At 36.1% G+C, this 25,805-nt stretch overlaps 1 protein-coding gene across 4 annotated transcripts in view; it reads right to left on the bottom strand.

The window, feature by feature from the left end:
• The window catches only part of CACNB2 (calcium voltage-gated channel auxiliary subunit beta 2), a 244,026-nt gene that overhangs the window by 20,316 nt on the left and 197,905 nt on the right, over positions 1-25,805 (bottom strand). For 2 of the 4 annotated variants that reach the window (XM_057383566.1, XM_057383583.1), the window contains 7 exons: positions 23,378-23,500; positions 18,992-19,128; positions 17,109-17,185; positions 13,190-13,323; positions 9,712-9,792; positions 9,379-9,437; positions 6,285-6,394 (listed from right to left, as the gene is read on the bottom strand). In XM_057383566.1, the coding sequence (XP_057239549.1) occupies positions 6,285-6,394; positions 9,379-9,437; positions 9,712-9,792; positions 13,190-13,323; positions 17,109-17,185; positions 18,992-19,128; positions 23,378-23,500 (721 nt within the window). Of the gene's footprint in view, positions 1-6,284; positions 6,395-9,378; positions 9,438-9,711; positions 9,793-13,024; positions 13,045-13,189; positions 13,324-17,108; positions 17,186-18,991; positions 19,129-23,377; positions 23,501-25,805 lie in introns of all 4 variants that reach the window. The other 2 variants (XM_057383574.1, XM_057383589.1) reach the window with 1 other exon arrangement.

Genomic DNA, 25,805 nt, shown 5'->3' with positions numbered 1-25,805 from the left:
GAAACTGACCTTAGATGTTAAGAAAATTGAGGCTGGCCCAGCAGGATAAAAGAAAATTTTGGGGCATGTGAGACATAAATAACAGGTTCACGAATTTCATGCTACTCTTTCGCCATTTGTGGACAAAAAAAAGTATAGCTGCATCCTCATGAACACCCAAAAGCTCCTAGCTGCTATTTTACTGCATTCTGATTAAAGAAGAGTTCAGGTTTACCAGGTTAACATATCTAACACTTGAGAGTTATGGATATTTGTCACAGCTATCTTGAAGATAAAATTATAAAGGGACAATMAGGATTTTCCATAAGACACTGAACACCTATTTTACAGTCTTTCAACTATATTAGATCTTTGAGACTTTGGGATGGAAATACATTATTGGTTAGTACAAATTGTGCGTTCCTGTTCCATGGCCTCTGTAARTAATGAAGGATTTTTATAAAGCCTAGCTGGCACTCTTTTAAATTTATCTTTGATTTATAGTTCAATTAGCCTTTAGTTGAAACTTGTATGCCACAACTGTCATTAAATTATCAGACATGGAGAATACAGAGTAACATCATATATGTACATAATATACAGTATGTATGTATATATATATATATATATATATACACACATATATATATATATTAAACAAATTAATTGTTACAAAAGTTTTAAACATTCAACTGGTTTCTCACACAAATACCAAGAAAAGAAAAAACACAAGGCTGAAATTTGCACAGGTAATCCACTACTATTCCTTTGAGCATTTATGTTTCATTTTCAGAAGACAAAACTTTGGGATATCAACCTAATGACATGAATGGAAGCTCTATACAGTTTTTAGAGACCACTTTCCAAAGGTAGGTGCTCAATTGCACATGCAAACTGGGTGCACGTAATGCCTGACAGGTTACTGCATGTGCACATGGAAAGCAAATAAACAGATTCCCAGGCATGTGACAGCAATCGATTCACCATAAACACAATGACACATTTTACATCCATGGTCACACGTCTGTGTTAGAACACGCAGATTAGGTGCACACATCTCAGAAATACACAATGGAATACCTAATCTGTAGCGTTTACTTGTCAATGTCAACTTTATTTTTAGAATTACTTGAAAATAAATAAGGAAAACCAGCAAGGTGTTCTAAAAGAAAGACTTAGCAACACGGTACAGGATTGCCTTTTGTCTATCAGTGAGCCAGATGCAAGAAACACATGGTGGTTCTGTGAGGTACAATAAAGCACTGAACACAAAACAGCAGGAAAAGTAATTTGCAAGCTTRTATACATACCTAAAACATCTGGAAAGGGAGAGCATTAATGAAGCAAAGAATGGAAAAAGCCAACACAATCAGGTTTTGTACAAAGCATACAGCATGAGGTAAGGCTATAACAAGTGTAACATACACAGAAAAAGCCTTGGGTTCTTTTGACAAAGAAATGCAGCAAAAGCACAAAGTTGGTTCAGCAGTTTCTGCAAATGGCATGTGTCCATATAAAATTTAATTAAGCCAATTGGGGATGATTTTCAGGTGAATAAGATTTAACCATGTACTGTACCTTCCTGGAGAAAAAATCTGTTCAAAATTACAGATTTCTTCTAGGCTTTAAAAGAAATTAGTCATTTACCCTTTCCTTAAATTTAGTTCTAATACCTCATGTATTAGAACATGTAACAATACTGACAAGCAAACATTTCTCTTTACATCAAAACAAGCTTAATTAGAGAGGAGTAAGGCTGTATTATCCACCTAAATCTTTATGAGCCAGACACTATTTTAAAAAAGTTTTTGAGAACATTAATTTTATACTCGATATTCAGTGGCAGCATTGGTTTCCAATGAGTCAAACCCCAAGTCTATTTTTAACTGATTCCATTACAAAAGCAAACTGTCAGTCRATAGGTGTGTATGGCATTAAGCTGATTGAGACTCCCTTATAATCCTGTAAATCCAGTTCCTCGTGGCTATTCCTATTCCCGATTATCACACTGTCTATGTACACCTCTTTGAAATTAATTCTATTAATTAATTTCCTATTATTATCTATTAAATAATTTCCAAAGAATGATGCTCACTTCACTGTTTCCTGTCCTATGCACAACACTGCAGACCTGTATTGGGTAATAAGGTAAGAGTTCTCAGAAAGAGGTACATCTATTTCCCAGAAGAAAGTACTTGGTATTAATACATCAAGCACAGTACCTTTGTACTGTCTTAAGTAATTGAAAAAACACTTATTAAAACAATAGTTAAAAACCAAAAATATATTTTCAGAAGTGTAAGAAATAGCCTTCTCTGCTGCAGTTACAACTGCTGCTCACAATTGTGATCATAAGYGAGGGGTAAATCAGTGGCCTGGCTGCATGAGGTACCTCTACGCAAAGGTTGGTGAGTAAAGAAACAGCTTTCCATTGAACCTGGAACGAGGGAGCAATTTGGATTAACACGGAGCAGTTCTGGGGAGCTACATTTGCTATAATAAAAAGGTATTTTTAAATGACACCAGATGTAGGAGTAAACAGGTCTCTGTCCACGTGCCAATGACTGATCAAGGAGGARAGAGAAGAAAGCAGCTCATCTCCCTACATCCCAGAGCTGTGCAGCCAGGAGCATATCCAGAGAAAACCAAAATAAACCCTGTTTTTATGTAACAAGACCAAATTTTTTTGGGGGGATAAATTCCAGTTTTAAATAACTAGGCCAGAACGAAGTCATTGTAGATAATCTGGACAAAAAAAAAAAAAAAGAGAAAACCAGCACAAATTTAGTGTATGCTAATAAAGTAAGAAATGCCACAATAGGTCTCTGAAATCAAATCTTTTGCGATCTGTATTATAAGAGAGCACATTCAGGAGCATATAATAATGTTGTTTCTTTAGGGCTCAGTAGGTCTCATTCAGTATGCAACTCCATACACTGTCAACTGATAAGGAGCCATTGAATCATTTACTTTCTCTTCATTGTCAAATACATGTTTCACATCTCATTTAGAACACATGGCTCTAATCTTCCTCTGAAAACAGAATGAATAAAATATTTATAGGCTATTTTGTGGAACTTACTGTAGTGGTAAACATCCCAGTTAGATGAGAAGCTAGAATTATTCATATTTTCCAGGGAGGAAATTGAATTACAAAGAATAATAACAAGTTAAGAATAATTCGAGGGGATTAATTTTCTGAAATGTAGTATATGATTCTTCAGRATGATTACCACAGCAAAAATTACATTCAGACTAGAACTATGGAAACCATCCTACACGAAATCTTGATTCCTAGGAATTCTTTCTTCCATAATGGAACAYAACCTTGGAGCTCAGGATATTCCTGATGCTGCTCTGTACTGTCAGTACAGAGTATCAGTACTGATCTGAGAGAAGGCAAAAATTTTTTGAGCTAGGCTGGGAATGAAAAGAATACTTCCCCAGTTGAACATCAGCACAGAGGAGAGCCTAAAATAAGAGGACTTCCAGGGAATGAGGATCCACAAAGCTGGTATTTTCCAAGGTACCCTACAGGAGCTCCAGTAGTCAGTAAAGGACTGCCTGCTTTCCATCCACCTTTTCCACGTCAGCACATTGCCATGAAACATGCTGATTTTCATGGTATACATTATTGTTTGACAGGTCCAAAGCTTGAATTTCTGTTTYAGCTACAACATGTTGTACTTCTACAAAACATGCTTGAAGCATCCAAAGAACACTGGGGGGAAAAAGCCATCTTTATAATTATTAATATCTGATGAAACACAGAGATAAACCAGCACTCAGCATGCTTAAGACTGAAGTTCACATTCAGATGTGCTTTTAGAGTTTCATTTGCCTTCCTGAAGTTTCTTGCCCCAAACATTGTGTGACTTAATACAGGGAAATTAGGGAAACAGTGTTTCACTCCAAAACTCCAATTCCCCACACTATTTTACATATTTTTCAATAATATTAAGGCAGAAGAGCAGTGGAAAAGTAATCTGCAAACATTTGACCAAAGACTGGATCATGGCATACATAACCTAAAGATAATAAGAAGTTGCACTGTAAACCTTCTCATTATYACTTCCTAAACTTTGTTTTGCACTACTTGAATTTGTAAATCAAATAATATTCTTTCATTAGGATTTTTTATTGATGTATAGCAAATTCATCACACAAATGGAAAAAATAAAAATTCCACTATATGGTGTGATATTGCCATTCACCTCTTCTACTTCAGCCAACTCATACTCACAGCAGTGGTATGTGTCACCTTCTTTGTGAAACGCTGCTAGGAGAGGCCACCTACCAGCAGACTGCAATGATATTTTCTGATTCTGACTCTTATTTCTGCCTTGAGGTACACTGCAGGTAAGCAAGGGAACAGGCTGCAACACATCTTGTACTTTTATTCTTTTGTCTTGCACAAGGGTTTCCCCACTGTCTTACAAAAGCAGTTACCTTTTCTGACTCCAGCGTATTTTATTCTATTTCAGTTTTCCTCCCAACACTGCTGCCACATCACTTCCCTMCCTGACTTCTTGTCTGATTTCTGTCCTGCCTTGGTTTATCCCATGCCTAGAGGGATAGACCTGGAGGTACTGTATCAGTGGATTCAACTATCCCAACTCCTTCTCCGTAAGKCCAACCTTTTCCATAACTTATTTTACGGCTTTGCCTTCCTGCCTTAGCCTGGCCAGTCATCTGTTCCTCCAGGTGAACATCTTTGAAGTAAATGACTTTTTATTCCGTTCTCCATGCTGCACAGCAAAGGAGGGATTGCAAGTTGAAATATGAGCATCTTTCCACCTCAGCTCTGCCTGGATGCCTTGATTCAGTCTGCTGGGAGCAGGTTCTGCTCAGCACCATTGCTGGACCTTGCCAAGGAAAGCTGAGTCTTTAAGCAATTCAGATGCAAAGCTTGGCATGTTCTTAATGGCAGCTTCTAATATTTTGGTCAAGTTTTCTCATTATTTTCATAAAATTGACCAGAAACAAGTAACTGAAGTTTTGTTCACTACCAAACTTCAAAACCCTGCTAGATTACTAGAACTATGGAAGTATTACATCTTCTGAAAGAAAAGGAGTTGAGAATATTTTAGCATACCTAAAATTAATGTTTGCCCTAACTTTATTGCTAGAATGACCCAGTTGCTCTATTTAATATTTCACAAGATACTTCAAAGTTATTTTATAAATCAGTTAATTTTAGAACTATTACAAGCAACTGAAAACATGATATATAGCAGRMAATGTTATTTAATAACAGGCCTGTTACAAAAACTAGAGARACATGTCTACTTATCTATCCACATATTTGCATATATGCATAGGCATTATCATCTTCTGGGTGTCTCAAACTGAGGTTCTGTCWGAACTATTTTAAATACCTTAATCTAAAAAAAATACCTTGACACAAAGAAAAAATGTTGATGCTCTCAAGAGTACAGTTCTGCATGAGATAAAGGTGTACAAGATTGGACAGCATTTAATTTTTATTGGTTTTTTTCCTGTATAGGTTTTTGTGATATATGTTTCACCTATATGAGAATATTTTTATCATGAGGAATGAATGATATGCTTTTACTGTGGCATATATTTGTACAGAATTGCAAAATTGCACAAGCTTTGCTGATCAGGATGGAAGCTTAATCATCATTATTCTGTTTGTTCCATGACTGGCTGACCTCCATACTTATTAYCAATTTTCAGTCCTATTCAAAATAAGTGACACTTTATCTTTTCATTAGATTATAGAACTGACTTTGCATCTTGGTGACAAGACTGAAATTCACACAGAAGAATTGTGTGTAAAGRTATTAATTATGTTGTTACAGTACACTGCATTTTGATATTTGAAAACACTTAAAATGAGACACACTTGGAAGCTACAAACTATTTGCAAGCAAAAATTCACAGCCTCCTTCTTTCAGGCTTCATATCAGTAGCTATCATTACTAGTAATCTTATAAAAGACAATGAATAATACCAATAATATCCATTAAATTCCAAGTATTAGAAAACTGTCACTTCTATTTAGCCAGAAGAACACGTCTTCAGATTTTATATGGATGGCTGCTTCTCCCCACTGAGGCAAACAGTAAAACATGAAAACGCAGCATAAGCAGAATAAACCAAAATCAGCACTATRGGAAGTTTATCTGATAGTGATTTGAAAATTATTTCTAATGCCAGGAATTCTGAATTATGGGAATTGTGATTTTTTCACAGCAGAGAGAAGGCTATTTTTAGCTTAAACATATGAGAGTAGCATACTTCACAGGAAATTTGTAGATAGCAAGATTATAGGTACTTACCTAAGCTTGATCTCGTGTTAGATCGCTCTATTATCGCATGCTTACTGGGATTGTTTAATACTGAGCGTTTGGCAAGCGAGATGTCTGCTGTGACTCGTGTAATTGATATACTGCAAAATAAATACAGCAAAATAGTACTGAACATTATTTRTCTTTCAGGGTTGTGGGGGAAATTCTCATTTAACACTAGGAGATGGCTAAGACTACAGGAAAATCAGTTCTCAGCAGCACAGTATGCGTCGCCCCAGGTGAACAGTGAAAAAGCTTTAACTAATRCTACCACAATAAGTACTGATAAGACATCCTCCTTACACATGCCTGGGGAGAGAGGAGGCAGGAGGACRTCAGGGATTGCTGTAGAAGATGGGATTTTCCTGGGGTGTCCAGGTGTGATGAGGGACTCAATTTGCACCAGGATCCCCAGTATGAGCAGGCTGGTTTCTCCTTTTCCCCTGACTTCTTGGGCAGTACTGAACGACAACCTGGTTTACTTTAGCCATGTGTCTAAGATGCACAGGGATATGCAGAATTAAATGGTAAAGGTATGGCTTAAGAAGGGAAACTAATACAGCAATATAACTCAGGCATTTTTGTTTGTTTTGGCTTGGGGTTTTTTGTTTTTTTTTTATTATTGTGTTTACTAGCATGTGTTTTTTTAACAGAATGCAAGAGCTATCTATAATTTTCCAGAAAGATACATTTGAGCAATATGCTAGCCCCCTAAAAAAAACTTGGAGAAGTGCATACTTGAAAAGTCTAGGTTGACTATCTGCAGTCCCAGTTTTGTGTTGATGAGCAAAGATGAAACAAGAAAGAAGTGGTTACTTTSAGTTGTTTGCACTGACCTGCTACATAACCTTCTGCATATTCTTCTTCCTAAGAAAACAGTTACTTTGGTTTGTTTTGCTTTAGAGGGTCAAAATGCACCCYTAAGTTCCTTTTCAAACTCTCTGGTTTAATGAGGTTTAGAGGTCACATTTTTCCAGTGGTGAGAGTTAAATCCGACCAATGATATGTCTTTGTTCTTCCTTGTAGGATTTTACTTGCAATTTAAAAGAGGAAATGGATTTGCTAAGAAGGAAGGCTCCTCTCTAGCAAGCACTGTCAGATGCTGTTTGTTCATCTGAAATGTAATCCAACAGGCCATTTCCCAATTAACTCAACATGTGTYTGCACTTATCTAAACCCCTAAAAAATGTAACAGAGCTAGAAGTTAATATGAAAAAACAGAATTATTTGTACAATACTGATCAGTAATATAATTTTGGAAATCTAGGCATGATTTAACTTAACCTAAAAAACATAACCAAAGGTTGTGATTTCTGGCATAGCTCCTCACAGATAATGCCATTTGTCTTAAAATTAAATCAAACACATATACCGGAGTACTTATTAGCTATCTTTATTTGCCAATGGAAGGACACTATAAACTTTTACAGCTCTTTGGTTTTTTGTGCTGACTTGGATTTTCTTCTTGCTAGTCTTTCTTCCTACAGGCAATAGAAAATTTTTTCTTTTTTGAAYGCAATTATGGTATATTGAACAATGCTAGATTGATCAGTCTGTTTATGAAAAAATCTGTTTTTCATTTTAAGAAGGTTTAATGTCTTTTAAAGGACATTTTAATGTTTTTGAGAAATGTCACATCAGGAAGGCCAAGTCTGCTCTCAAAACAAAGGATGTGTATGTGCATAATGTGAAACAATTGCAATGAGAGCAGGGACAGCAGTGTGGCAGCTGAAAGCAGTAGCGTGAATCTGAGAATTTGYAGTGCAAATTTGTTCAGGATCTCAAGTAGTGATTCAGATTGCTACTGAAGTTTGGGATGCAGCAAATCTGCTACTATAGACATCAGCTTTATTTGGAGTATTTGAGGATTCACCCTGACACAGTTAGATCTACAACTGAAACTCAGACATGCTGTAAAATACTTAAAGAYATAAAGTTGCAATAATTTTCTTATGCTTTCAACAACTGTTTTATTAACTTCCAATCTGAAGGTTTGACAATCCTCACTGATATAAAGAGGGGCTACTAAAGCAGTTATTGACATCATTATTCTGACTAAGAAAATCGACCATCTTAAACTACAATGCCTGGTGTTTTAAGGAACTGAAGCTCCTGACAGTAAACCTCAAGCTCCCTCTCGAAAACTTTGGCAGCAACAGGACACACAGAATAGGGTTATGGATCCATCCACTTCCAAACTAAACTGAACACTACTTGATGTTACAGATATTATGATAAGATCTTCTCAATTTTTCCCTCCCAATGTCAACCTATTAGTATATATTAATCTGGAGTTTGATTCAACACCAAGATAATCATGTCTAAAGAATGCACCTGATGTGTCTGACCCATGCTGATGCTGGAGTTACAGATCACRCCACTGCTTTTAGAGACAGACTATCATTTGACAGCTGTACTACAGCAATGCCTGAAAGCTCAAATAYAAATCCCGTTGGACCTTGCCTCGTGTGCCATAACCACTCGGATCAGAATCCAGTGAGTGCAGCCTCTCTGCTACCAAGGGTGACCATATTTCAGCAAGGTGGGGCACTGCCCCACCCCTTCATCCCAGTCCTTTTGAAACTTCCCACTACAGAGCCCAGAACTACTGTCAAAGCAAGCTTCTGTCTTGAGAGATCAATGGTTTGATGATCCCATACACCACATAGTCTGAATCTCATATCACTCTTTTCAAGCTGGATGCCAAGTAAGGAATTTGAAGAGGAACGGTGGCTCTTGTCAGTTTGCTCAAAACCTGGGAAGCACTGATRAGATACCAATTGCAAAACACTTCAAAAAACTTTTTAATCTGTAGATAAATATCTAGAAATTTTGAGTGTGACTGTCACAGCCATCAAGAAGACATCTGTTTTTCCACTCTTAACATACATGTGCCCCAGAACACCTCCCACGGCAACACAGCTTCTGCATGCTCTGTMAAGGAAACTTCCAGTCCATACTATAGTCCACTGATCAAGGAATTAACTGTCATCCCTAATTTTCTACAATGCTATTATTGCTAAAAAACGTGGTGGTACCCAAATGGAACCTGAACTGAAGTATATTTGCATTGCAAAGTACTTACCGCCCTTCGAATCTATGTTTTAAAAAATCAAATAATGCTTTTTGCATCATATCTGTTACCTAAAAGGAAACAAACAACAAATTAATAACCACATACGGAATTCATAATACTTCATGTTAACAATATTTTATAATAAAGCTGACAGTAAATCTTATATCTGAAAAACTGGATTGGAATGCAATTTATTCCTAATTCTGACATGAAGTAAAATACAAATAAGCATCTATTCAATATGAGTAAAAACTGTCTGATGTTTGCGTATGTTATAAAWTATCAAATACAAATGAAGCATAGCATTTTGGCAAGAACAAATTATTCACAACCATYACTTACCTCATATCCCTTCAGAGAAGGCCCCACTAAAACTACTGGTCGCATAGAAGGCACTACATCATAGGGAGGGATGTGCTCTGTCTGCAAAACAGAAACATTTTCAGCATCACAGCAGCTGCAGAAAGTGCTACACACYTTTACAGTATTAGAACTTTGAATTTCCAGTGATGTCACCAACACAGGAATCTAGGATTCATTAACTTTTCAAAAAACTTGCAGCACAAGATAAGGATATAAGAGATTCAGGGATTTATTTTGAAAAAAACTTTGCTCTGACTTTAGGTTTTCCTACTGTTTTCATATTTACTCTGATTAGTTAAAAAATCTCTTATTGTGGGTCAGGCACATGTCCCACCACATAATTTCTAACTGGTAAGTTAAAAAGTCTATTTCCAACAACTAATGAATTGAAAATATTAATTCTAGAGCTGTGACACCTGTTTTCAACAAAAAATTTATACAGGAAAAGAGACAAATAAAAMCAAAAGGGAATGGGAGAAACATATCATATAATTTTTTTTAATGTTCACATCTGCCCACTGCTTGACAAAGCATTGTGAGTGACATCACTGCAAATTCCCATGGCAGCATTCTGACTTCCAGATTTGCATCCGCAATTCAATTGCAAATTAATCAAAATAGTGAGTGATCAAGTTAGTATTTCTAAAAAATTATTATAAGCAGAGCTTGGGATAGCATTTCTCCCACTTTGGGAAGTTCCTGTTACCACCCAAGAATGGATTCTGGTAGTACCATATTTACCAAAATACTAACTGATGTATCATGAGCAATTTCTAAAAGGTATTTTAACATACAAAGATAAAAAGATTGCCTCCTTCCAAAGATTGTAAATATTTTATACTGTTATCAGAATACAACATAAAAAATTAAACCATTTGGTTTGATATTTTTTCTTCTTTAATAAAAGGCTGTTTAATATATATCACCAGGAATCAGGTCTTATCAGAAAGAGTTTTTTGTTCATAAGGGAGGTTTTGGTTTATCTTTGTCTTAGGAAAAAATTACTGCAATCCAAACCCAGAAATGTGTGGGTGATTTGGAAAAAGAAATGCCAGATCTATTTTTCAAATGCTTACATAGTACAAATACATCAKTCAAGATCACAGAATACAGACATTGTTCATTGTTCCAGAACTCAATGTATCCCAAGGTGTTTCACAATAACATTAAAATAAGTATATACATTCCAAAACACAAACCCACAAAGACAGACATTAATGCAGTGACAGCACACAATGCTACACAAGCAGTAGTCTAAAGCAGTCTAAAACATAGAAAACATTTTTTGTGAATGTTCTTCAGGGCAATTTATTTCATTTTTTTGTTACCTCTAGTTTCACCAGATAATTAATAACGTAAGAATGAAAACCAGTGCCCAAGGCATCATAAGCATGTGAAATGAATTTATTTTACACAGTACAGAATCTGACTCAACATGTTTCAAAGCAAACCCCTGCAATTAAGCTGGGCCTGTATCCAAAAGCAGTCCTCCACTGTTCTTGCTAACATTTTTAATAATCTGATAAGCGTATTAGAGGCAGATTCAAAGAAAAATTCATTACAGTTTTGCAAGTGCTTTTAGCATGAGTGCCCTGATGCAACAGATCTTTGTCTTAATGTGGCTGACTTAACCAAAGGCATTCATGCTAGAAGTTAAACCAGCTATCKGACAATCAGGGCAAGCACAAAAATTACCTTATTTGATGGAATATGGAGTATTTTAAAAATCTGTCAAAATGGGTATTTATTTTCTCTAATCTTTACAGCTTGAAATAATGAAGCTGTCAGCAGAAAATTGAGTAAAAGTTATCTAAYGGAAGCATTGAAGTTCTTTAATTTAGTGTTAGAGAATCAAATATTTTCTAAGAGACTGGCACTGAACTATACTGCTTTCAAGTTCAAATATGAACTCACAATAAAAACCAGCAGTTTTGATATGGCTTTTACTCAGTGGTTTGACTTATGTAGATTATTTCAGGATGGCCATCCAGTACTCACTGTAAATGTCAGTATTACAAACCCCACTACATTAGTAATGATTCTGACATGGAAGAAAAGAGGCACCACAGAGTGGAAGAAAGAGGTGGGACTAACTATAGTTCACCTCTAAGGTGGTTCATGTAGAAGTGGCACCTTTGCAAGATGCTTATGGTAACAGCATCCAACACATAGCAACACATATTATTCTTCCTTGTAATTATTATCCAGTTGCAAATATGATTAAGTAAGAAATTATTCAGAAGCATGTATCATTGTTGATTTCCACACCAGGCTTAACAGACCAAACTGAAGCCAATAGCACTGACTTTGGAAATGAGAAGGATTCAATACTATTTAAAAGAGTTCAAGAAAGAGAGACAGAAACAAAGATCTATTTATTAAACAAGAGAGTATCCACAGAAGGGGAAAGAATGTCACTTGGCACTGTTTAAGCACTCTAACAGTCTGTTATTACCTGTGGATTTAAGTGAGTGGTTAAAAACAAATGAATGAGAGCCATGAARACTTAAGATTTTAAAACAAAAAAATTAGAATATGGTATTTCACTGCTGCTACCTAATGTCTTACTAAATTATTCCAGCAAGGGTCCTAGAAACATATTGCAGCTTTCWGCAACAGGATGCCAATTGCGTAATTGTGTAGTTATCTGGGTTATCTATGGAGAGAGATTGGCTCTCCTGGGAACCACCAGTACCATTTCCAATAGCTGAGATACTAAAAAAGTCTCACTGATGGATGGCAAGAACATTTGGTTGATAATTTATACATGACAAYAGGAGAAACTTGAAGTAAACTGTCAAAACAAGTCTGAGGTTTTCCATTGGTTTTGTGCACTTGCAGATTTTGCACCTAGTAAATTAAAAGCTTAAGTACGGACTAAATTAAATACAGTAATTTTGAAAATTTGTTTCCTAAGTCTAAACRGAGCATCTGATACATTCCAATAATGATTTCAATCGACTGAGTTACAAAGGAAAAGAAAAACAACAAAAAACTTGAGAAATATATATATAAAGAATAAATATGCATTAGAAAGATGCATTATGTTTGTTAGAAATAATTTTCTCAAACATTTAGAAGGCCTTTTAAGCGTGTCCTATTATTCCATCAAAAAGGATAAGTACGTAGCAGAGTTTCACAGACTTTTGCTTGTTTTTCTGTAATGAATCCACTAACAGCTCAACACATCTCTTCACCCTTAATTCTAGAACAGCTGCATTGTTAATCTGGAGTAATAATGCTAATGATGCCAGTGGCAGGATAAACACAGGCGATGTCGATATAAACTTACCGATTTCTGCTTCTGCTTAGCTACAGCAGCATGGAAAAGAAACAAAGAACAACAAAGCATGCATGTTATTGGCTTGTCAAAGGACGCAGACACTTAACAGGACTAGAAATGCGACGCAGTGCAGGTGAGCAGGTGGACAGATGGGAGCTTGGAAGTCGGTGTTACCTTCTTAAAGAAGGGCATTCTTTTCTCTTTGGAGTGGGGTGATGTGACACTGTTTGCACTGGGTTTGGGGGAGCGATGGTTTGCTGGAATATCATTTTCTTCTGCATCTAAGCCAGTRGCATCTATGTCTATAGCTATATACAGACAAACAATTCAGAATTATCAGATGACAGGGAAAGTAAAGATAGGTTAAAAAGGAAATTACAGGTAAAGAGAAATAAAACTGCCCAGAGTAAAAAATAAAGAAAAAAAGTAAAAGTCAACCATAGAAAGAAACACAATAAAATAAAGGGAAAAATTTAAAGGGGCAGTACATTAGGATTAGAAGACAGAAGACAATCCGTAACAGCTACTGTAACATTTACAAAACAGACCAATGCCCAAGTTTGCTCTTGTTACACCAGTGGAAATCCTAAGTATTCATTGGAATAGATAAGACTTCCACCAATGTGAACAAAACTTGGTCAACAACATTAGGATTATTTTATATCAATGAACACTAATTGAAAATGGGTACCATAAATTGAAATTTGAAATGTCATTACTTGTATATGGGAAATGAAAAAATAGAAGAAAAATMACTTTTGAAGACAAAATCAGCCAGATATTGGTACAATGATATCTACATTTATGTGAGGATGGACTGCAATTGGCATTTTTAATCCCTTTAAATAAAAATGCATTGTACTCATAAGATACATTTAATAGGAATAATAAACACAGATGTACTCATAGTGAAAATTAAAAAGAATGGATAGCAGAAGAAAGGAAATTTATCCCAGCTTGGCTCAGAGACATGGGTCCTATATAAAGAGTGAGGACGTAGGCAGGGTAAAATGGAAGTGAATACAATAAACCATGCTGTTCAACCTCTACCCAGAAAGAACACGTAACAAACAATGTTTACACCATACCCATAAATTATTCACCCTTTTTAGCAAGTAAATAGTAACAGTTTCAACAAGAATCCTCACAGACTCAGTAATAAATACATTTTTAAAATTCAAAGCCATATTATCCCGAATGCTGAGCAGAACACATACCTGCCAACTACATCTAAACCAGAACGAAACCTTTCCTGTTTACAATGATCAATCCTGATCCTAAGTAGTCATTTAAATATGTCTTCAGAAGGCAAGCAGATGCACCAAAGTGAACCACAAATGTGTACATCACCATTGTGTGTGAAGATCTACCCACCTCTCCATTCCCTCTGGTACCACACRCTTATCTTGCCACGCCATTATGTCGAACTGAGTCTAACCCTAAATAGATCTGTAAGCAGAATCGTTTGCATTGACTTTATCCAAACCTTTAATTAATCATTGCAAACCATTATGAAACCTCTTAGTGACCTGATTTCATCTGCTTCATGAGTGGGACATCAACTAATACAGAGGCATGTGCTATTAAATTATGTAACAAATAAATATTTCTGTCAAGCCTATGTGCAGCCACTGATTTAACAGACTCTTGGGCCAGCAATCTCTTTTGTTTGCATAAAGCACATTTTCCCRTTTGAATTATCCACTGATCTAATGCCTTCATGCCTGATATTCCCTGAGTTACTGTGCCTTTGAGCCTGCCCTTCCCAGGAAAAACCCATTGAGTAGATCTATATCCTGTTTCTATAATCCTGCTCCTAAAAACAGCCACAGAAATCACGTAACATTTTCTTCTAGCAACACTGTTCTTTCATCCTCTTCATAAGTATAAAAAGAACACATTATCTTTTCTTGAGTGCAGGCCAGCACAGATGCTGTAAATCACACATAATAAGACACATTAAAACTCCTTCAGTTCTATGTTCAACCAAAATAGTCAGTGAAGAAAAATCAGGTACCTTAAGCTTTTCCTGTAAGAAAAGTAATGCACAATTTGATCAGCTAGATACCAACATCTACTTTTCTCATTCTCAGCCTTCACACTATGTAATATCTCCTGTGACAGTTCTTTTACGGGTAACTATCTTTAGTTCATTGGGAWTTTTTCAGTCACTTTCAGCACTCTCCTTACTCAGTTTGGTGGCCCATAAGGAATGTATGGATCGTTTACCATATYAATATTGATGATTTAAATGGATATGACCCTGCCTTTCATTTGTTTTTCACTGGTTCTTCATCCTGTGTGTGGATTTGTTTTGGTTTGGCTTTTCTGTGGCACTAGTTTATATTGGAAAAAAAAAAAAAAACATCCCTGAGTCAAAGTAAAAAATGAAATTACTTATTCAGTTAATATTCTTCAACTTATTAAATAATTGATGTATTTGTAATTTATTATACTTTAAAAAAGAGGGGGAGTGGGAATAATAATTGAATTGTGCTTCAAAATCACTTGAATTCTTGTTTTAATCACAAACTATGCCTCTTTCACCTTCCTTAGGRTGTCTTAAGATAAGTAAAAAATTATTGTAGACTCAAAATCTTGCARCCACAGGATAAGCTAATGTGTAATATTCATACATATTTTCCAAATCTTCACTGTAATGGATAAATTTTAACAGATTTCCTTCTTTCTCCAGAAAACCATGTTTCTTGAAAACCATTGTCTGAAGAAACAATTCAATGCAAATAGCAGGATGGGGAGCAAGCAGTCAGCTGGGAATCTAGGTGCTATCTGTGCTCTTAACTCTAAATTCTGTGCAACATTCTGGAAATATATGTACTGATCTCCAAGTGCTTTTTTCATGGCAAATAATATTACAGCATTTCAGATGCTCTAACTATAAAAGTACAGCATAGGTCCATGGACAATTTCACTACAAAAACGCAGCTGTTGAAAAGAGTTGGACTTAACAGTAAACACGTCAGTTTAAAGACATCATAAAATAAAACTTTAGGGTGTGTTCTACGCAGTTGTGACAGACATATATTGGTAAACTAATAAAGTATTTTCAAAATAAAAGAGAACTTAAGTGAAACGGAGGTGGAATTTTGATAAACAAGCTGCAATTGTAATAAATTTGGTTGTTACAAACAAATCCATGGCTTCACAAGACAGATATATTTTTCAATTAATTGAACCAAATGAATCCATTACCATTACATGATTTAATTTCTGTCTCCCTTTTAAATGAACAAGTAAATACTTGAAAATCTTCAGGCTCATTTTATGATGCCTGCCCTGTAGACCAGACTCCATAGAAATGAGTATGATAGGAAAATGTATGTCTTTGCCCTACTATACAAGGTACCAGCGACACTCATTATTATTTTCTGCTTTTAGGTATTCAAAATGTACATGAGAAGATAAAACATCCAGCAACACAGCAGTGGAATTCAGTAGAATTTTTTTTGGTGATCTTCTCCTATGCTTTTTTTATGGAGTTAATGCCAGCCTACTTCACCAACTTGCCATGCTTCATACCACTTGAATCCAACCTAACTGAAGTTAAATCTGTATGCTGATGCTCCAAGTACAAATTAGTATTTGTGAAAAATTTGTCAAAGGCAAAAAATATCCAGTATCATAAATTATGTGAAGCACATCCTCATGATCAGAACTGTGAAACTAAATGCTCCTGATGTTTTAAAATAATGCTTTTCTTGATGCTACAGCAGAAACCTCTCAGGAACTTCTATTTTTATTGCTGCTTTTTCTCCTGTACCAGAAGGCATTTATAGTTCAGTAGCAGTGCTCAGACCAGATCAAATCTTCAACTATCCTACTGTAATGCAGTCTCACAAATCTACTATGTCTTTGGTACAAAACTCCATGGGTTAAAGAGGGAATTTTGTGCATTAACAACACTATCATTGCCTGAACCTGCTGGCATTGACTCCACTACCTCAAATGGTAAAATAACCCTAAGGTCTTACGTATGAAGAATGGAGAAAAGGAAGAACAGTGCTAAATGTACATGAATTTTAACAGATTAGGTTCATGAGCCTCTTTACCAAAGGGTCCCSAACCTACTCACCAGACGATGGAGGCGTCGATTTTCTGGAACTAGGAACGATGTCACCCAAACTGGATGAAGAATTTCCTCCTGATTTACTGGAGTAAAGTAATAAATTAGTCTGAAGTTCTGTAGCTTTCTCAATSTTTATTCTAGTTTATTTATTTTCTGCCTTCTAAATGAGGTGCTAGCTGTGAGACAAACAGTATTTCTGGCAGCGGTATAAAATATACATCTCACACAAAATATGTGTACATTTTGAGACCTGAGGAACTGCAAACATCAATCATACTCCTTGTGCTGCTGTGCAATTTATTCTGCTGCTGTCAATTCCTCATGATCTTAATACAATTCAGTTACTAATATGCCTACTGGTATATAATAATTAATATCACTACCCATTACAAAGACTYATTCTTAAGCCTGTGAGCATATCTGTTTCCTTYAACTGAAGAGTTACTGATGAAGATGAGACTATGCTTGTCTTCATCTTTTCAATTTACTTGAAGTACAAATTCTTTTGCTTTCCCAATACAATATAGCACTTTAGAAAAAAGGTCTCTCAAAGAGTTAAAGCAGTGCAAGACTGTCAAGTTCTGCTTTGTGAAAGCCAATATAAGTCATGAAAACGAAACAACAGTTCTAGTCTTGYTATTTCAGTTACCATAATGGGAAAAGCTCTGAAAAGAATGTAAGAAAGGTTATTTCTCTCTTCAAATAATTCATGTGATAGTACTAGTTTCCACTTTCTTTGTCTTAAAGTATTAATAAGCACTAAGTTAATGCATTTGTGATGCAGGACAATGTTCTCTTCAGTGAGAATTTCTGGAGAATGTATTCCTCTATGGTTTGGAAAGGAACTGAACCACTGGGACAGATCTGGCTGTACAAGAAGTGTCACCAGAGGAATAAGGAATGGGGCATCCTTCTRCTGAGGACAGCACACTCATGGGAGAGGCATTTCACAGCTGCTGAATGCAGACAGGCACTGCAGAATCATGGTGTCCTACTGCAGACATGCACAACAAACAATGCTGCCCTTCCTACTGAGATACGAAAGCATTTCTGACTTCYCAAATGGTTCCTAGCTCAATTCCAGGTCCATCTCACTCAAATACTCTGGGAATATTTGTWTCCTTTATACTCAATGGGAAACAAGTGGCATTTGTTTCCACATGTGTTACTAGAAAACTACTTTATTAAGAATTCTAAAGTAAAAGTGACATTATCCTATCCTGTACTATTGTTCGCAATATCTAGAAAAAATCCTTTTTCTTATGCAATGATGGCTGCAGCCAGAGATAACAAATGACTGGACATGAAACTTCCATCATAAAATGTAGTGTTCTTAAAAGCTGTATTTATAGGCAAAGAATTAGACAAGACTATTTTTTCCTTATGAGCTAACTAACAGGCTCTGGCTTTGGCTTATGAATACATTCATCATAACATTTTGAGTCATTTTTAAAATGAGCTTTAAACATGTTTAGAAACAGCAAGATCATCAAAACAAGTAAAAAATGCTACAGAATTTAGGTAAATCAATTTTAGGTAAAAAAAAATTTACTAGCATGTAGTAAATATACTTACTGCAATGTATATTAGCAAATGTTTTATGAAAAAAATTAAATAATTTTGTAGGCCACCATAAATCCCCAATCTAAACATCTATTTTTCCTCTCAAACACCAATGACATTAATTAGCTTATTAATTAACAATACAAAATATAAAATGTTCTATATTATCTAATAAATTACATAATTAATTATACATTAATTTCTTCATTGATTAAAAAAGTTTGGAGCTGCCACTAACAGCAGCCAACATATGAGCAATACACAGCATTAATTTCCAAGTTATGTCACAGACATTCCTACTATTTTTAATGACTTCTTGTTATTACCTGGAGTAGAATTTTCCTTGTTTGGCCTTTTGTTCATGCTGCAGCCTCATGTTTTCTAGTTTGACTGGGCTTGGTATGAATCCTATTTCACAGCCTTCTTTTACCAATCGTCCTATCCACCAGTCATTATTAAATTTCTACAGATAATAAAAAACAAACAGACAAAAAAAAACCCATAAGAAATCACCGGATCAGGGATAACTTTGTTATTAGCTTTAATTTGCAGCTATTCTATTTTTTGTAATTCTTCCCTGCAGATAATCACTGTGCTATGTTATTATGGCAATGAAGAATTGTGGTAATATTCAGAAACACAYTAAAATAATTACTCCTTTCAAATTATTAAAATCCACAGCACTTAASCAGAAACCTTCCTTCACAGACTTCATGTTTCTCGCTGGTTTTTATTTCTACCCATTTCACCATCTTTATTTTTTCTTGCTTCACAATCTTSTCCCCTCATACATGAGAGCTGTTTTTGCTCTCCCTTCACAGTTCTCCTTGGTGGGTACCAGACACTTAGGATTTACTCACCTACTGCTACAATTTTTGTGGCTCTGCAATAATCTCTTTCTCCTCACTCCATTTTATTCAGTTCTCTATTTAAATTAAAAAGATACTGCTTTTCAAATTCCCTRCTTCTCCCTAAAATCTTCTGAAATATGACTGCTGCTTATATACATATTCATATTATATATGAATTCTGCTGCTTATATACACTTTACTGCAAACAACTCATGTGATCTGCATCTTAAACTTACTATGACTAATCCACAAGGAGAGATATCTTTGGATAACTAAAAAAAACCAACAATTACACAGGTCCACCAGATAGTCCAATTCACTGGATTTCAGCTCTATTAAATATGAGATACTGACTACCCTAATTCAATACATTTATTCATACACACATTCCCTCCCCCCTCCTCCCCCCGCCCCRTGTGTGGAGGAGGTTGTTGGTTTTGCAGAGGTCTATACAGCAGAATTATTTGCTTTTTCCATTCTTATTTATTCACCATCTTTGAATGAGAATAGGTCACTCATATATGGCCCCACATGCAATACTTTTGGTGTTCCATGGGAATAACTACCATCAAATATGAATTTTGGGTGATTTGTAATATTTTTGAAACTGTAARAGAACACCTGAATGTGAAGAGAAGTTGCCTTCTTGAATCAAAAGCTATTAGTGTAGATATTATAGGGCGTATTCAATTATTTAATAAGAGTGCATATTTAATTATTTAATAAGTAGCTTTAACAAGTGCACATTCAGGAATAAAACATGTAAAATGTGTGGGCTCCCATAAAAAGAAATTAACCATCATTGGTGGATCACTGATACACAACCTAAATTGCAGTATTATTTTTCACTTTGGCAACTATAGAAATCTTGTGATGCTTGAAACCAGCTGTAAGATATTCAGCTAACAAAAAATAGAAATGAAAATAAAAGCACTTTTAAGCTCATAAAACATAAGTAGATCTATAATATTCATCCCGTGGAATGCCTTTATGACTAAGAATGCCAGCACTTAATAGGGAGCTAATCTGGAATAGCAGTTTCTCAAAGCTGTATTAGACTGAAATGTATTAAAATTATAACCTTTATTACAAAAGGCTAACTAAATCATTACCTGGGTAAAAGGAAGAGATAGATGATGAAAAACCACTCAAATTAAAATCTGAACAGCCACTATTTTTGTCCTACAGTACAACAGATTACTATGCAATGATATTAATTGTATTAGAAGCAATAGAAATCCTAAATCCATAGGAATTTCTTCTTCATAAAGAAATAAAAGCATGTGGAATTCACTTCTGCAAAGTCTCAAAGATAAATGCTGTGTCAGTATATGAAGAGTATAAGATACTTTTTAAAGTGAATAATACAACACATAATACTTTCTAATTTAATTTTTTTTAGAAAAAATCTTGGTAGAGAGGTGTCCAGCTCTCAAAGTGCTGGCTGTGGTGAATGAATCTCTGTAATTCACCTGTGCTTGGAGTGCCAAGGAAAACACAAAAATTAATTAAATACAGAGCAAAATTATGACCACACAATAAAGCCCCAAAGATTCAGAAGCTACTATGAGGCWGCAGTTTCTTCACACAGGAAGGAATCCTTCATCCTTATGTGTACTGAGTTTTAATGAACATAACTTAATAACRAAGATAAATTTTCCTCATACTCAATCACTGAGATACTCTTCACCATTGTCTCTGTACTGAGGTTTTTGTTTGAGTCCTCTCAACATCACAAATTGGTGAACAGTTCTTGCAGACAAGAAGAGGACATCATTGGACCAGTGCGGTATCATTATGCAGGTAAAAGCTACTGGAGATTAACTTAGGTTTCTTTATTTCTAGCGACAAGTTAGGTATAAAATATAGAAGCAACATGGCATTTTCTAGTCAAACATGTTCTTTYTTTTCCTTTTAATCTGCATAAATAGTTACATTTTGGACAATTCAGTTCTCCCAGCACTAACTGTAGGGAGCACAAGAAGCACGGAAGGAGCAACRCCTGGTGGGATACAGCTCCCTGGAGGGCGAGCAGGGCATGGCACAGAAGATGGAGGGGTTGAGGAGGCTCTGCAGGGAAGGGCTGGGCCCCTCTGAACGAGGTTCAACCCACCCAGAGACATCGGCGGCTGCCAGACACAGGACAAGTGTCCAAGTCTATACCTTGTGGATCCCTTCCCATCTCACCATTCTGGTGGCACAGCTGGCCTGGTCACAGGATCCCTTCCCAGCCCATCTCTGGACTAGCAACAGTAGACAACCAACTYTCCTTGATGGCTTAAAGAGAAAACCAGGTGTTTTTAAAGGCAGTCAGCACAGAATGCCTCTTCTATTACACCTGAGGCTGCAACAACATTTTAATCTATTTTTCCATCCCTCAGTGCTACAGGCAGCCACAGACAATGTATGAACTCAGCTGAGCTAAGCTTCCTTTCAAGGCATTTCCAGAGATCCAGAGAAGTTCAGGAGACTTTTTCATCCTGATTTTCTCCCATGTATATATACATCTGAGACTAAGTTGTGCTGTGAAAAAAAAGCAAACCATAAACTTTAACAGAAAATGGCTAACACTGACTGTCTGGTTTATATGGAARCAAGGGAAACACTTAATGTAAAGTCTGAGATTACCATCTCATTTAAGTGCAGATGGAATAGACGACTACATAAAACCATTTAATCTGACCAAAGTGAGCCATATTTTCCAGTATTTCAAGACTCACTGGAGAATGCTGATGGTTTTCTTTTGCCAGGTTGCTGGGCATGCTCCCCTCTTCTTTTGTCGTAAGAAAGACCAGAGCAATTCATTCACACSATCATCAGACAGAAAGCAAACTTCCTTCACAAGATACAGTCTGAATCAAAATTATCCCTGTTTTGTGTGTTTAATAAAATGAAAAATTATGATCATCAGCCAAGCCTGTTTCTTATGCTTCCTTAGTCTCTGTCCACCTGCATTTCTATCTCTGTAYAACAATTTTTTCTTGCTTCCCCAAAGCACCTGCACTAACAGAATCATAGTGCATCATCAGTCATAACTACTGAGGGATTTTTCAACTGCTCTCAACCTTAAACTAACTTTCTATTGCTATAACTTTCCATATCCAGATGGGCCATTTTGAGACAGACCACAATGGAATATGACCAAAACCTCATAAAATGAAGGAAATATTCAACAGGGAAAAACAGGCTACAGAGGAGGGCCTGCATGGGAAAGTTACTGAGTTGCTTGGGATAGTCTTGCAAKAAGCAGAGAAAGAAAATTACTTTAGATGTTTGAAACTGTAAAAATTAAAGATCTTCACATCCAAACAACAAGAAAAGCAAACCAATGCAGCAAATGCAAAGCACCTTTGTTGACCSTTGCTCGTCTTGAAACATCATTCTAATTCTTCAGCATGTAACTGCTAACAAAATTTTGTCAGTGACAGGGCAGTAGGTTCAGTAAAAAAAAAACAGGATACTGAGACACAGTCACACCAATAAAAAAGAAGCAACCCTTGTCTGTTGAACCACAATGAACCCTCTTTGTGCCAGATTAGCAAAAAAACACAAATATTATATCTCTGAAYAGTCACACATAGACATTTAAACCTATAAATAAGTTTTCACTACAGAAGTAATTCTGAAATTTCGTAATGCTTTCTGAACTTCATTAATTTGATTATAAAGAATTTGTGCCATTGCTTCTATAAGAATAGCATTTAAAAGAACATTCAGTTCCTTACACACTGTTACCTTATTTAAATAACATTCATAAAGTGCTTTGGCAAAGTGAAGTGTTATCAACATTGCAAAATAGTAGCACTATTACTCAAATATTCYCTTAAAGAGTGATTCACTTATTCCTCTGGTTTTACTTACTTCTTTAACATGAAGAAAATCTTTCGCCTCAAATGAGATGGCCATGCCTGGGACTGGAACATCATCTTCGTGAGCTGCACTGTACCCAACATTTGTACGAACTGCAAATGCAACAGGTTTTGACTGCAAAATAAAAGATAAACATCATGAAGATTTCCCTTGCAAACACATACATATGTACAAATACATACACAGGAGATGACTTCTGTATGTCATGCTTTTAAAATCATAAAAATTACAAAGAGCTCTCAATGCATCTATACAAAATATAATCAGGTTTACTAACATCAATTAATAGCAGCACATTGCATAGAATACAGATTTTTAGTAGGTGACAGAGGTCTAAATTAATTTGAGGCAAGTCAAATCAGTAACTAGTAATCACAATCGACATGGCAACCTATATAATACCGTTAGCTCGCAGTTCTGATGAAGTTCTGTGTTTGGGGACTGCCATAGGAGGTAGGTTTTCAAGAGCTACAAAACCTAACCTCCATGGACAATGGGGCTACAAAAGGAATTGCAAGGGGAGAGTGGCAGTGCATCAACTGTTCCTTCCACACCCTGATTATCTGGGCACTCATGCTGGTCACCTCAGCATCATTCAAAGGCTGCCATTAGTGTAGCCCTCACAGCCTCAGCCCCCAGGAACTGTTAGGGAAACTGAAAATCTGGAGAAGTGCCAGCAGTTGCCAGTGATCCCCACACAAGTCGTCTCACTGCACTCTGAGAGCGCAGCAATGTGCCTTGAGATCATYGTGCCATTACCAAATACAAGCCACAGAGAGATCTGTTCATTCCCCTTATTTCTGTAACTCACACTGCTAGCTGACATCAGTGAGTTAGAGGATCTTCCCAAGTTTTGTTTTCAAGAAGCAGTTGCCAGAAGAGTCACGCAGAAGCCTCACACCTGCACAGCCTCTCTTTCCCAGCACCACCAGTGCTGAGCACCTCTCTGCACAGGTATGGTAATAGAAGGTGTCATCCTGCTCAACCCAGATGACAGCTACCAAGGGCTTCCACTTCACAAAGGTACAACCATAGTTCAGGARAACAGCATCTGTTCTGCTTTATTCTAGGCTAAACAACAGCTTGAGCTTGCTCTCACCACAGAGATCATCACACAGTATTGCTAGGACCTGCCACTCTCCTACCCCAGGCTGAACTTCTAGCCCAGCTKGTCATAACTAGATAAACTGAGAGAASGACTTCCTGATATGATTATGTATTCATGATTACATCTGTGAAGCTGGGCATTTATGRGAACAATCATCCCAAACYAAAATATGGTGATTTCTGCACATCRGTTAAAAAATCTTGCCATACAATGGGTATGTCCACTTCAGAACAGCTCAAACTTGKAYCTTAGTCTTCTCCTTTATAATTTTTTCAGTGTTACTTCCACTGTTACCCTACATAAAAGATACCAACTACTACAGAACTAGTCATGCCACAATAAAAGGAGTCACACAGGCACCGGATTCAGTGATGCTATGTATCTTCCTTAAAAATAAAAGGTACCATAAATTAATGGGTTTAAATATTCATACAAAACTTTCCTGAATGTAAAAATTACAGACTAACAGAGTTGATGCTTTCTAGGCTGTTACTAATTTCAACACTGAAAACACAGATGTGAGTAAGTATTGAATTGTCAAATCTCTCAAGCAATACGTACCATCAAATAGCAAATCATTGAACAAATCCCTCACTGTTATTCAGAATGATCATTTTGCAAGGCATAGTAACCTGTCGTTGTAGGAACGTATCACAGAATGGGAATGGAAATATTAAGGAACAATCTGTGCTGGACACTGATAGGAAGGATAGCATGCTTGTTTATCCATTCTCACATTGTTATATCCTCCAGCAAACATATAAAAATTTTCTCAGCCACTGTGATTTACTCCTAAAAGTAACAGTGGATGAAAGACTTTAGGCTGACTAAAGACTAGAATCTCAGCRCTATTGTAACAAACAGACATCTTCAGTAAGTTAATGTCCTTGACATACTTCTTAGAAGTGATCTAAAATTTCCTGTTAGAAGAAAACATCTGACTACCCAAGAAAAAGAATAAAATGGAAACTACTCCAGAACTATCTTAACATGAAAGTAGCARGTAAAAGTTCTCTGTCATTTTCTGCCATCAAAAAATTAATGTAAAACTCTGAGTAGAWAAACAAAGCAGAACATTGAGCTACAGATATTCACAGAAATGGCATGTTCCATTTTTGATACTTGTCGCACTGGTAGAAAGGGAGACTCAATTATCATGGGATTAGACTACAATAATTCATCAAATTGGATATTTAAAACTAATTAATTTACAGAAGTTAAATGCTAGCCTTTTTACATAAATAAATAATTCTGAGTGTTTCACAGAACTGTCAAATTAACTGCTTCTGAACTACATTGAACTACTTCTCC

Source organism: Malurus melanocephalus, unplaced genomic scaffold, assembly GCF_030028575.1.
Source record: "Malurus melanocephalus ecotype Western Australia unplaced genomic scaffold, MMel_1.1 scaffold_14, whole genome shotgun sequence".
In the NCBI taxonomy this organism is placed as follows: domain Eukaryota; kingdom Metazoa; phylum Chordata; class Aves; order Passeriformes; family Maluridae; genus Malurus; species Malurus melanocephalus.
Note: the sequence above shows the minus strand (reverse complement) of the source record. Positions and strands in the feature narration are given on the sequence as shown.